The sequence below is a fragment of the Salmo salar genome, chromosome 06 (genome assembly GCF_965601325.2).
Source record: "Salmo salar chromosome 06, fSalSal1, whole genome shotgun sequence".
NCBI lineage: Eukaryota > Metazoa > Chordata > Actinopteri > Salmoniformes > Salmonidae > Salmo > Salmo salar.
The window spans coordinates 3166568-3180054 of record NC_138296.1 but is presented as its reverse complement, the minus strand read 5'-3'; the positions used below and the strand labels follow the sequence as shown (position 1 = coordinate 3180054).

At 49.5% G+C, this 13487-nt stretch overlaps 2 protein-coding genes across 2 annotated transcripts in view; both read right to left on the bottom strand.

Annotated features, from left to right (window-relative positions):
* LOC145879787 (ribonuclease inhibitor-like) overlaps window positions 1-13487 on the bottom strand; it is a 206803-nt gene that overhangs the window by 121446 nt on the left and 71870 nt on the right. The gene's annotated exons all lie outside the window — the stretch shown is intronic.
* Window positions 6578-13487, bottom strand: part of LOC123743540 (uncharacterized) — a 30644-nt gene continuing 23734 nt past the window's right edge. The window contains exon 4 of the mRNA XM_082976094.1: window positions 6578-6641. Within this exon, the coding sequence (XP_082832220.1) occupies window positions 6578-6641 (64 nt within the window). The remainder of the gene's footprint in view (window positions 6642-13487) is intronic.

Here is a 13487-nt window from a genome sequence, read left to right as displayed (position 1 = left end):
CAGGGTAAATGTTCCTGTGTGGGAGGTGGGGTGCAGGTTAAATGTTCCTGTGGGGCTGGGGTGGAATGCAGGGTAAATGTTCTTGTGTGGGAGGTGTGCTGCAGGGTAAATGTTCCTTTGTGGGGGGGAGGTGGGGTGCAGGGTAAATGTTCCTGTGTGGGAGGTGGGATGCAGGGTAAATGTTCCTGTGTGGGAGTAGGGGTGCAGGGTAAATGTTCCTGTGTGGGAGGTGGCGTGCAGGGTAAATGTTCCTGTGGGGGGAGGTGGGGTGCAGGGTAAATGTTCCTGTGTGGGGGAGGTGGGGTGCAGGGTAAATGTTCCTGTGGGGGGGTGGGGTGCAGGGTAAATGTTCCTGTGGGGGGAGGTGGGGTGCAGGGTAAATGTTCCTGTGTGGGCGGTGAGGTGCAGGGTAAATGTTCCTGTGAGGGGGAGGTGGGGTGCAGGGTAAATGTTCCTGTGGGGGAGGTGGGGTGCAGGGTAAATGTTCCTGTGTGTGGGAGGTGGGTGCAGGGTAAATGTTCCTGTGTGGGAGGTGGGGTGCAGGGTAAATGTTCCTGTGTGGGATGTGGGGTGCAAGGTAAATGTTCCTGTGTGGGAGGTAGGGTGCTGGGTAAATGTTCCTGTGTGGGAGGTAGGGTGCAGGGTAAATGTTCCTGTGTGAGGTGGGGTGCAGGGTAAATTTTCCTGTGTGGGAGGTGGGGTGCTTTGTAAATGTTCCTGTGTGGGAGGCGGGGTGAAGTGTAAATGTTCCTGTGTGTGTGAGGTGGGGTGCAGGGTAAATGTTCCTGTGTGGGAGGTGGGGTTAAGGGTAAATATTCCTGTGTGGGAGGTGGGGTGTAGTGTATATGTTCATGTGGGGGGGGGGGGGGTGCAGGGTAAATGTTCCTGTGTGAGGGTAGGGGTGCAGGGTAAATGTTCCTGTGTGGGAGTAGGGGTGCAGGGTAAATGTTCCTGTGTGGGAGGAGGGGCGCTGGGTAAATGTTCCTGTGTGGGAGGTGGGGTGCAGGGTAAATGTTCCTGTGGGGGAGGAGGGGCGCAGGGTAAATGTTCCTGTGTGGGAGGTGGGGTGCAGGGTAAATGTTCCTGTGGGGGGGTGGCATGCAGGGTAAATGTTCCTGTGTGGGAGGTGGGGTGCTGGGTAAATGTTCCTGTGTGGGAGTAGCGGTGCAGGGTAAATGTTCCTGTGTGGGAGGTGGCGTGCATGGTAAATGTTCCTGTGGGGGGGAGGTGGGGTGCAGGGTAAATGTTCCTGTGGGGGGGGGTGGGGTGCAGGGTAAATGTTCCTGTGTGGGGGAGGTGGGGTGCAGGGTAAATGTTCCTGTGGGGGGGTGGGGTGCAGGGTAAATGTTCCTGTGGGGGGAGGTGGGGTGCAGGGTAAATGTTCCTGTGGGGGAGGTGGGGTGCAGGGTAAATGTTCCTGTGGGGGAGGTGGGGTGCAGGGTAAATGTTCCTGTGTGTGGGAGGTGGGGTGCAGGGTAAATGTTCCTGTGTGGGAGGTGGGGTGCAGGGTAAATGTTCCTGTGGGGGGGTGGGGTGCAGGGTAAATGTTCCTGTGGGGGGAGGTGGGGTGCAGGGTAAATGTTCCTGTGTGGGCGGTGAGGTGAAGGGTAAATGTTCCTGTGGGGGGGAGGTGGGGTGCAGGGTAAATGTTCCTGTGGGGGAGGTTGGGTGCAGGGTAAATGTTCCTGTGGGGGAGGTGGGGTGCAGGGTAAATGTTCCTGTGTGTGGGAGGTGGGGTGCAGGGTAAATGTTCCTGTGTGGGAGGTGGGTGCAGGGTAAATGTTCCTGTGGGGGGGTGGCATGCAGGGTAAATGTTCCTGTGTGGGAGGTGGGGTGCAGGGTAAATGTTCCTGTGGGGGGGTGGCATGCAGGGTAAATGTTCCTGTGTGGGAGGTGGGGTGCAGGGTAAATGTTCCTGTGTGGGAGTAGCGGTGCAGGGTAAATGTTCCTGTGTGGGAGGTGGCGTGCATGGTAAATGTTCCTGTGGGGGGGAGGTGGGGTGCAGGGTAAATGTTCCTGTGGGGGGGGGGGGTGGGGTGCAGGGTAAATGTTCCTGTGTGGGGGAGGTGGGGTGCAGGGTAAATGTTCCTGTGGGGGGGTGGGGTGCAGGGTAAATGTTCCTGTGGGGGGAGGTGGGGTGCAGGGTAAATGTTCCTGTGGGGGAGGTGGGGTGCAGGGTAAATGTTCCTGTGGGGGAGGTGGGGTGCAGGGTAAATGTTCCTGTGTGTGGGAGGTGGGGTGCAGGGTAAATGTTCCTGTGTGGGAGGTGGGGTGCAGGGTAAATGTTCCTGTGGGGGGGTGGGGTGCAGGGTAAATGTTCCTGTGGGGGGAGGTGGGGTGCAGGGTAAATGTTCCTGTGTGGGCGGTGAGGTGAAGGGTAAATGTTCCTGTGGGGGGGAGGTGGGGTGCAGGGTAAATGTTCCTGTGGGGGAGGTGGGGTGCAGGGTAAATGTTCCTGTGTGGGAGGTGGGGTGCAGGGTAAATGTTCCTGTGTGGGAGGTGGGTGCAGGGTAAATGTTCCTGTGTGTGGGATGTGGGGTGCAGGGTAAATGTTCCTGTGTGGGAGGTAGGGTGCTGGGTAAATGTTCCTGTGGGGGGGAGGTGGGGTGCAGGGTAAATGTTCCTGTGTGGGAGGTGGGCTGCAGGGTAAATGTTCCTGTGGGGGGGAGGTGGGGTGCAGGGTAAATGTTCCTGTGTGGGGGAGGTGGGGTGCAGGGTAAATGTTCCTGTGGGGGGGTGGGGTGCAGGGTAAATGTTCCTGTGGGGGGGAGGTGGGGTGCAGGGTAAATGTTCCTGTGGGGGAGGAGGGGTGCAGGGTAATGTTCCTGTGTGTGGGAGGTGGGGTGCAGGGTAAATGTTCCTGTGTGTGGGATGTGGGGTGCAGGTTAAATGTTCCTGTGGGGCTGGGGGGTGGAATGCAGGGTAAATGTTCCTTTGTGGGGGGGAGGTGGGGTGCAGGGTAAATGTTCCTGTGTGGGAGGTGGAATGCAGGGTAAATGTTCCTGTGTGGGAGTAGGGGTGCAGGGTAAATGTTCCTGTGTGGGAGGTGGGGTGCTGTGTAAATGTTCCTGTGTGGGAGGTGGCGTGCAGGGTAAATGTTCCTGTGGGGGGAGGTGGGGTGCAGGGTAAATGTTCCTGTGTGGGGGAGGTGGGGTGCAGGGTAAATGTTCCTGTGGGGGGGTGGGGTGCAGGGTAAATGTTCCTGTGGGGGGAGGTGGGGTGCAGGGTAAATGTTCCTGTGTGGGCTGTGAGGTGCAGGGTAAATGTTCCTGTGAGGGGGAGGTGGGGTGCAGGGTAAATGTTCCTGTGGGGGAGGTGGGGTGCAGGGTAAATGTTCCTGTGTGTGGGAGGTGGGTGCAGGGTAAATGTTCCTGTGTGGGAGGTGGGGTGCAGGGTAAATGTTCCTGTGTGGGATGTGGGGTGCAGGGTAAATGTTCCTGTGTGGGAGGTAGGGTGCTGGGTAAATGTTCCTGTGTGGGAGGTAGGGTGCAGGGTAAATGTTCCTGTGTGGGAGATGGGATGCAGGGTAAATGTTCCTGTGTGAGGTGGGGTGCAGGGTAAATTTTCCTGTGTGGGAGGTGGGGTGCTTTGTAAATGTTCCTGTGTGGGAGGCGGGGTGAAGTGTAAATGTTCCTGTGTGTGTGAGGTGGGGTGCAGGGTAAATGTTCCTGTGTGGGAGGTGGGGTTAAGGGTAAATATTCCTGTGTGGGAGGTGGGGTGTAGTGTATATGTTCATGTGGGGGGGGGGGGGGGGGTGCAGGGTAAATGTTCCTGTGTGAGGGGAGGGGTGCAGGGTAAATGTTCCTGTGTGGGAGTAGGGGTGCAGGGTAAATGTTCCTGTGGGGGGGGTGGCATGCAGGGTAAATGTTCCTGTGTGGGAGGTGGGGTGCTGGGTAAATGTTCCTGTGTGGGAGTAGCGGTGCAGGGTAAATGTTCCTGTGTGGGAGGTGGCGTGCATGGTAAATGTTCCTGTGGGGGGGAGGTGGGGTGCAGGGTAAATGTTCCTGTGGGGGGGGGTAGGGTGCAGGGTAAATGTTCCTGTTTGGGGGAGGTGGGGTGCAGGGTAAATGTTCCTTTGGGGGGGTGGGGTGCAGGGTAAATGTTCCTGTGGGGGGAGGTGGGGTGCAGGGTAAATGTTCCTGTGGGGGGGAGGTGGGGTGCAGGGTAAATGTTCCTGTGGGGGAGGTGGGGTGCAGGGTAAATGTTCCTGTGTGTGGGAGGTGGGGTGCAGGGTAAATGTTCCTGTGTGGGAGGTGGGGTTAAGGGTAAATATTCCTGTGTGGGAGGTGGGGTGTAGTGTATATGTTCATGTGGGGGGGGGGGGGGGGTGCAGGGTAAATGTTCCTGTGTGAGGGGAGGGGTGCAGGGTAAATGTTCCTGTGTGGGAGTAGGGGTGCAGGGTAAATGTTCCTGTGTGGGAGGAGGGGCGCAGGGTAAATGTTCCTGTGTGGGAGGTGGGGTGCAGGGTAAATGTTCCTGTGGGGGGGTGGCATGCAGGGTAAATGTTCCTGTGTGGGAGGTGGGGTGCAGGGTAAATGTTCCTGTGGGGGGGTGGCATGCAGGGTAAATGTTCCTGTGTGGGAGGTGGGGTGCAGGGTAAATGTTCCTGTGTGGGAGTAGCGGTGCAGGGTAAATGTTCCTGTGTGGGAGGTGGCGTGCATGGTAAATGTTCCTGTGGGGGGGAGGTGGGGTGCAGGGTAAATGTTCCTGTGGGGGGGGGTGGGGTGCAGGGTAAATGTTCCTGTGTGGGGGAGGTGGGGTGCAGGGTAAATGTTCCTGTGGGGGGGTGGGGTGCAGGGTAAATGTTCCTGTGGGGGGAGGTGGGGTGCAGGGTAAATGTTCCTGTGGGGGAGGTGGGGTGCAGGGTAAATGTTCCTGTGGGGGAGGTGGGGTGCAGGGTAAATGTTCCTGTGTGTGGGAGGTGGGGTGCAGGGTAAATGTTCCTGTGTGGGAGGTGGGGTGCAGGGTAAATGTTCCTGTGTGTGGGATGTGGGGTGCAGGGTAAATGTTCCTGTGTGGGAGGTAGGGTGCTGGGTAAATGTTCCTGTGTGGGAGGTAGGGTGCAGGGTAAATGTTCCTGTGTGGGAGATGGGATGCAGGGTAAATGTTCCTGTGGGAGGTGGGGTGCAGGGTAAATGTTCCTGTGTGGGAGGTGGGGTGCTTTGTAAATGTTCCTGTGTGGGAGGCGGGGTGAAGTGTAAATGTTCCTGTGTGTGTGAGGTGGGGTGCAGGGTAAATGTTCCTGTGTGGGGGGAGGGGTGCAGGGTAAATGTTCCTGTGTGGGAGTAGGGGTGCAGGGTAAATGTTCCTGTGTGGGAGGAGGCGCGCAGGGTAAATGTTCCTGTGTGGGAGATGGGATGCAGGGTAAATGTTCCTGTGTGGGAGGTAGGGTGCAGGGTAAATGTTCCTGTGTGGGAGATGGGATGCAGGGTAAATGTTCCTGTGTGGGAGGTAGGGTGCAGGGTAAATGTTCCTGTGTGGGAGATGGGATGCAGGGTAAATGTTCCTGTGGGAGGATGGGGTGCAGGGTCAATGTTCCTGTGTGGGAGGTGACTTGGTGAAAAACCTGCTGGTGTGCCCTTAAGCAAGGCACTTAACCGTAATTTCTCCTGTAAGTCACTGAATAAGAGCGTCTGCTAAATGACTAAAATTATTTAATAAAATAAACATCCAATCCTGTCAGACACTGAGTGGACAAAACATTATGAACACCTCTTTCCATGACAGACTGACCAGGTGAAAGCTTTGATCCCTTATTGGTGTCATTTTCTAAATCCACGTCAATCAGTGTAGATGAAGGGGAGGAGACGGGTTAAAGAAGGATTTTTAAGCCTTGAGACAATTGAGACATGGATTGTGTATGTGTGCCATTCAGTGGGTGAATGTGAAAACAAAAGATTTAAGTGATTTGAATGGGGTATGGTAGTCTACCAGGCACATCGGTTTGTGTCATGAACTGCAATGCTGCTGGGTTTTTCATACTCAACTGTTTCCTGTGTGTATCAAGAATGGTCCACCACCCAAAGGACATCCAGCCAACTGGACACAACTGTGGGAAGCATTTTAGTCAACATGGGCCAGCATCCCTGTGGAATGCTTTCGACAACTTGTAGAGTCCAATGCCCCAACGAATTGAGACTGTTCTGAGTACAAAAGGGTGGGTGGGGGCAACTCAATATTAGGAAGGTATTGTTAATTTTTCGTACACTCAGTAGGAACAGAATTAGTATAATACAGTCAGGAAGACAGAGAGGTGATCTAGTTACTCAGTAGAAACAGAATTAGTATAATACAGTCAGGAAGACATAGAGGTGATCTAGTTACTCAGAGAAACAGAATTAGTATAATACAGTCAGGAAGACAGAGAGGTGAATTATCTATCTACTGCCTGTCTTATTTATCGGTGGACCGTTTCTTCTTCTCTCAGTTGTGGTGTGCCGTGCGAACCCCGGAGAGCGCCCACAAAGGACTCATGACCCCACAACCCCCCAAAATACAGCCTCATCGGCACCCTCTCTAACTCGCCAGACTGTGCTGAGCACTTCCAGTGCCCCACTGGCTCCCTTATGAACTGGGGTTACCGCTGCATGGCGTGGTAGGGCCTGGCAAAACCACTGGCGGGCGCTGCCTGCCTGTGGAGGCTGCATTGAGGAGGAGGAGGAGGAGGAGGAGGAGGAGGAGGAGGAGGAGGAAGAGAACCTCCAACTAATCATCTACAGTTTTTTTAATCTAGTAATCTTTTCTTTGTACATGATGCTGGATTACTTGTGGTTTGTGGGTAGAGCAGGACAGATCCCAGGTGAGCAAGAGGGAAGTGTGTGGAGAGAAACGTTATTGTCTGCTGATGTGTGTGTAATTCCAGTGTTAGTGGATGGTATTTTTCCTCTTTGTCCATACACCGTCACATCCCCCCACTTCATTCACTGGTGGGGCACAAAGGCACGTTTTATTTATTGTTTTCTGGACTTGGTAGGGGGCCGTCACAGTCCTCACTGTGTTCCCTGTCTACAATTCAAACCAGAGCCTCTAATGACTGAGGGCTCTCACTGAAAGCACTGTAACCTCACAGGAAGTGCTCATCTGCCTCTGTGACCTCGCAGGAAGTGCAAAAACTTGGCAGTGACCTTACAGGAAGTGCAGAAACTTCACTGTGATTGAACATCTTAGGCTTTTTTTCGGGGTCAAAAAGGGGCTTAGGTGGTGGGTGTGACAGGGGGCGTGGTAGGGGGTGTGACAGGGAGCGTGGTAGGGCGCAGGAATTGGCGCAGTCGGCACAGCTGAATTTTTAAAGGCTGACATCTTTGTGTTTTTTTAATGGCATTTTTAATGTTAATTTCCTGCAATTCAATGCATTTTGCCATGGAAAGTGCTGTGTTATTTTGCTCAAACTTAAAAAAAAATATCAATACTGTTAAATTCGATCTTTTTGGAATTTCACATTTTTACATGCTTTATTATTTAAAAAATTACAGTTTGGAAAAAATGTTTAGGCAGCCCCCCCAAGGGTTTCTGTGGCAGAAAAATCCCTGCATTGTATATGGCTTCATCTCAAATGTATATTTAGTTAAAATTCTATTTCCTAAATGACTTACAGAGCTACATAAGTCATCCACAAGAGAGCACCACTGCTTCTGGTCTGCATTCCCTATATAGTATACACATAGTACTATGTGGCTCTGGTAAATAGTAGTGCCCTATGGGGGTCATAGGGTATCATTTGAGATGGAGCCATGTAGACTAATCTCTCCTTTTCTTTCTCTGATGCTTCACAGGAAGTTGTCATGGAAATTCTAACCAGAAAGTAAGAGAGAGACTGTAGATTCCTCCAAACAACTATTTTGTTTGCGGGGGGATGCTAGTTCTGAACGTCACATGCTAATGTAAAAGCTGTTTTTTGATATAAATATGAACTTGATTGAACAAAACATGCATGTATTGTATAACATAATGTCCTAGGTGTGTCATCTGATGAAGATCATCAAAGGTTAGTGCTGCATTTAGCTGTCTTCTGGGTTTTTGTGACATTATATGCTAGCTTGAAAAATGGGTGTCTGATTATTTCTGGCTTGGTACTCTGCTGACATAATCTAATGTTTTGCTTTTGCTGTAAAGCCTTTTTGAAATCAGACAGTGTGGTTAGATAAAGGAGAGTCTTGTCTTTAAAATGCTGTGAAATAGTCATATGTTTGAAAAATTGAAGTTTTTGTATTTTTGAGGAATTTGTAATTCGCGCCACGCCTATCATTGGATATTGGAGCAGGTGTTCCGCTAGCGGAACGTCTAGATGTAAGAGGTTAAGGCTAAATGATGTGCATAATAGAGTGTGTAATTTTACCACCATATTCCACAGTTTTGACACTAATCTCAACCTAATACAAAATGACAAGTAAGCATGTGAGTAATAATTCATAATATAAGCCAATTATGCCATAATCTAAGCAAAACGTAAAGCATTTTAGGGGGATTTTCTTACACTAGTACATTATCTGTGTAAAGGGCTTCTGTTGTGCCACTGAGTCTTTTACCTTCACATGGTGCAAAACAGGGAATCATTTAACAATTAAACTGTTCTACGGAAGTACACTCTTCATCTGTACAAAGAGGACAATCATCACGCCGATGCATCCATCTCCGTCTTCTAAACAATGGGGCAGCTATTATTTAATGGACTCCCATCCTGAGCCTGCCATTGGCTTGAACTGGAGCGGCTGTTATTTAAGTCCCGCAGTGGGACTATACTGGTGTTGTATACTTCAGTTGCATTGTGGCCACTTCTCCCAGGGCCCAGACAACAGCTACAATGAGAAGACTGACCACGAAAGCAAAGAAAATGATGCGTAGAGTCCGGTACTGTTACCTATGACAATCCGGTCTCAGCCTTCCTCTGCCTACATTGTTAGTCATACAAACCACAACTCCCCCCTTTTACACATGGTCTTGGTCATGTGCCAAGAACACTTATTTCTCCATTCTCATTTCCCCAGGACCTTGCAGATCAGAAACATTCTGTAGATAAAACATGTTTTTAACAGAGATGGGAAGTGCAACAAAATAGCCTCCAAGAAGTGTTCAACCAATTTACCAGATGAGGTGAGGAACCCACACTGCTTCCAGAGTGTACCGAAGCCTAAATAAATGCTCTAGTAAGAGAAAACAATTGTGCAGCCTGAGCTGACAGATGGGGTGGTGTTTTAGCACTGCCAAGGCAGAAGCTACTCTTCCTGGGTTCTGGCAAAATTAAGGCACTTATACAATTTTAAAAACAGTACAATACATTCATTACAGAATTCACTAAGTGTGTGCCCTCAGGTCCATACTCCACTACCACATATCTACAATGAAAAATCCATGTGTACGTGTGTGTATAGTGCGTATGTTATCATGTGTGTGTGCATGTGTCTGTGCCTATGTTTGTATTACTTCACAGACCCCGCTGTTCCATAAGGTGTATTTTTACCTTCTTTGTAAATCTGATTCTGCTGCTGCGTCAGTTACCTGATGTGGAATAGAGTTCCATGTAGTCATGGCTCTATGTAGTACTGTGCGCCTCCCATAGTCTGTTCTGGACTTGGGGACTGTGAAGAGATCTCTGGTGACATGTCTTGTGGGGTATGCATGGATGTCCGAGCTGTGTGCTAGTATTTTAAAACAGACACCTTGGTACCTTCAGCTTGTCAATACCTCTTACAAAAAGTAATTAGGAAGTTGATCTCTCTTCCACTTTTAGCAATGAGAGATTGACATGCATGTCATCAATGTTAGCTCTCTGTGTATTTTTAAGGGCCAGTCGTGTTGCCCTGTTCTGAGCCAACTGCAATTTTCCCAAGTCCCTCTTTGTGGCACCTGACCACACGACTGAACAGTAGTCCAGGTGCGACAAAACTAGGGCCTGTAGAACCTGCCTTGTTGATAGTGTTGTTAAGAAGGTAGAGCAGTGCTTTATTATGGACAGACTTCTCCCCATCTTAGCTACTGTTGTATCAACATGTTTTGACCATGACAGTTTACAATACAGGGTTACTTTAAGCAGTTTAGTCACCTCAACTTGCTCAATTTCCACATTATTCATTACAAGATGAACACTTAAGCTGGACGTGTCTGTGAAATGAGAGCATGAACAGCATGAACTTTAAAGATTAAAGGGCACATTGACACGATGTCAGCACAGGCTGACACTGCCTCTGTACAGCTCTGAGGCAACACACCAACCCTCATACCACACTGTCAAGTCTCTTAGAGTAGTATGCAACTGTTATTGTGAAGGCCCTTTCCTGTTTCAGCATGTCAATGCCCCCTGTGCACAAAGTGAGGTCCATTTAGAAATGGTTTGTCGAAATCAGTGTGGAAGCCTCGACATCAACCCCATCAAACACCTTTGGGATGAATTGGAACGACGACTGCCAGCATGGCCTAATCGCCCAACATCAGTGCCCGATCTCACTATTGCTCTTGTGGCTTGATCATATTACTCCAGTGCTAGCCTCCCTACACTGGCTTCCTGTTAAGGCAAGGGCTGATTTCAAGGTTTTACTGCTAACCTACAAAGCATTACAGGTGCTTGCTCCTACCTATCTTTCCGATTTGGTCCTGCCGTACATACCTACACGTACGCTACGGTCACAAGACGCAGGCCTCCTAATTGTCCCTAGAATTTCTAAGCAAACGGCTGGAGGTAGGGCTTTCTCCTATAGAGCTCAATTTTTATGGAATGGTCTGCCTACCCATGTGAGAGACGCAGACTCAGTCTCAACCTTTAAGTCTTTACTGAAGACTTATCTCTTTAGTAGGTCCTATGATTAAGTATAGTCTGGCCCAGGAGTGTGAAGGTGAACGGAAAGGCTGGAGCAACGAACCGCCCTTGCTGTCTCTGCCTTGCCGGTTCCCCTCTTTCCACTGGGATTCTCTGCCTCTAGCCCTTTTACAGGGGCTGAGTCACTGGCTTACGGGTGTTCTTCCATGCCGTCCATGGGAGGGGTGCGTCACTTGAGTGGGTTGAGTCACTGACGTGGTCTTCCTGTCTGGGTTGACGCCCCCCCTTGGGTTGTGTCATGGCGGAGATCGTTGTGGGCTATACTCGGCCTTGTCTTAGGACGGTAAGTTGGTGGTTGGAGACATCCCTCTAGTGGTGTGGGGGCTGTGCTTTGGCAAAGTGGGTGGGGTTATATCCTGCCTGTTTGGCCCTGTCCGGGGGTATCATCGGATGGGGCCACAGTGTCTTCTGATCCCTCCTGTCTCAGCCTCCAGTATTTATGCTGCAGTAGTTTATGTGTCGGGGGGCTAGGGTCAGTCTGTTACATCTGGAGTATTTCTCTTGTCTTATCCGGTGTCCTGTGTGAATTTAAATATGCTCTCTCTAATTCTCTCTTTCTCTCTTTCTGTCTTTCTCTCGGAGGACCTGAGCCCTAGGACCATGCCTCAGGACTACCTGGCATGATGACTCCTTGCTGTCCCCAGTCCACCTGGCCATGCTGCTGCTCCAGTTTCAACTGTTCTGCCTGCGGCTATGGAACCCTGACCTGTTCACCGGACGTGCTTGTTGCACCCTCGACAACTACTATGATTATTATTATTTGACCATGCTGGTCATTTATGAACATTTTAACATCTTGACCATGTTCTGTTATAATATCCACCCTGCACAGCCAGAAGAGGACTGGCCACCCCTCATAGCCTGGTTCCTCTCTAGGTTTCTTCCTAGGTTTTTGGCCTTTCTAGGGAGTTTTTTCTAGGGAGTTTTTCCTAGCCACCGTGCTTCTTTCACATGCATTGCTTGATGTTTGGGGTTTTAGGCTGGGTTTCTGTACAGCACTTTGAGATATCAGCTGATGTACGAAGGGCTATATAAAATAAATAAATTTGATTAGAATTTTTTTTTTTGGCTGAATGGAATAAATTCACTGCAGCAATGTTCCAACATCTAGTGGAAAGCCTTCCCAGAAGAGTAGAGGCTGTTATAGCAGCAAAGTAAAGTTTGGTTGGAACGAGCATGCATTGTTGGCAGGCAAGCCACAGAAGAGCGAGTAGGCTACAATTCCCCATCGTTTATCAGTGCAATTTTGACGGCCAACTAACTGTAAGTTTGGGAGGGTTCATCTAATGTTACTTCATGAGATTTTAGGCTAATCCTTCACTGGTTAGCATTAGTTGTTGATCTTTTTGTTGTTGATTTGCATAACTGAGGGAGAGAGCCTACCTTTTCATGGTTGTTTGATCAATAGGACTGTAAAGTTCCCAAATGGAAGAGAACTCCCAACTGGTATTGACATATTTGCTGAAGTCCATTCAGTTGGCTTTAGGAGAATGGGTTCTAATGATCTAAAGTCGCGCAATTGCAACTGATGGCAGTAAAGCAGGACCTACTGCTGCAAACACACAGTCCAGTTCAAAGTGAATGATGGCAGGACCAACTGCCTGTAAACACACAGTCCAATTCAAAGTGAATGATGGCAGGCTCTACTGCCTGTAAACACACAGTCCAGTTCAAAGTGAATGATGGCAGGACCAACTACCTGTAAACACACAGTCCAGTTCAAAGTGAATGATGGCAGGACCTACTGCTGTAAACACACAGTCCAGTTCAAAGTGAATGATGGCAGGACCAACTGCTGTAAACACACAGTCCAGTTCATAGTGAATGATGACAGGTCCTACTGCCTGTAAACACACAGTCCAGTTCAAAGTGAATGACGGCAGGACCAACTACCTGTAAACACACAGTCCAGTTCAAAGTGAATGATAGCAGGACCTACTGCTGTAAACACGAAGTCCAGTTCAAAGTGAATGATGGCAGGCCTGAGTGGCAAATAAAGGCCTACTGTAGCTCTTATTGTTTTTAAGTGCTTTTTGCCAAGGATAGTTTTTTCTTTTTATAGTGTCCAGTTGATTCTTTGTTTCTCTGTATGCTAAGGGAGTGAAGTTCAGTGTCTGTATGAACAGCCTTAGAAGCTTGTTTGAAGCTTGTCCTGGGGTCTTGTTAAGTTCAACAGCATCATGAACTCGACCAATTAGTAGTAAATTTTTGGCAGAATCTGCTTCTGGAACATGTGAACTTTCATGTACCTTAATAACAAACTTGTATCTTTAAATACGAATACAATTGTTAATTAAATTACGAGCCTATAGTTGGTTTAGCTACGGAAAAAGAGGGAACCTTCCCACTTGCCATGATTGGCTGAGATAATGGATGGGCTGGACATGACGAGAGATGAGTTTGGATTGGTCTGCCATGTAGCATGCTTCTGTCTATAACATGAGCTGGTCAGTATGTCTAGGTAATCCTTTCTAACGCAGCTTTTTATAAAGATATCATGTAGTGAACTGCATAAGTGTTGCTCTCCACTTTCTGGAGGACCGAGTTTTGAAATCAGAGGAATGCCCGGTGGAATTAGAGTATGATAGCTAAGGAGTTGGAGAACATTCTGGTGTTTGATTGCATATACAGTGAGGGAAAAAAGTATTTGATCCCCTGCTGATTTTGTACGTTTGCC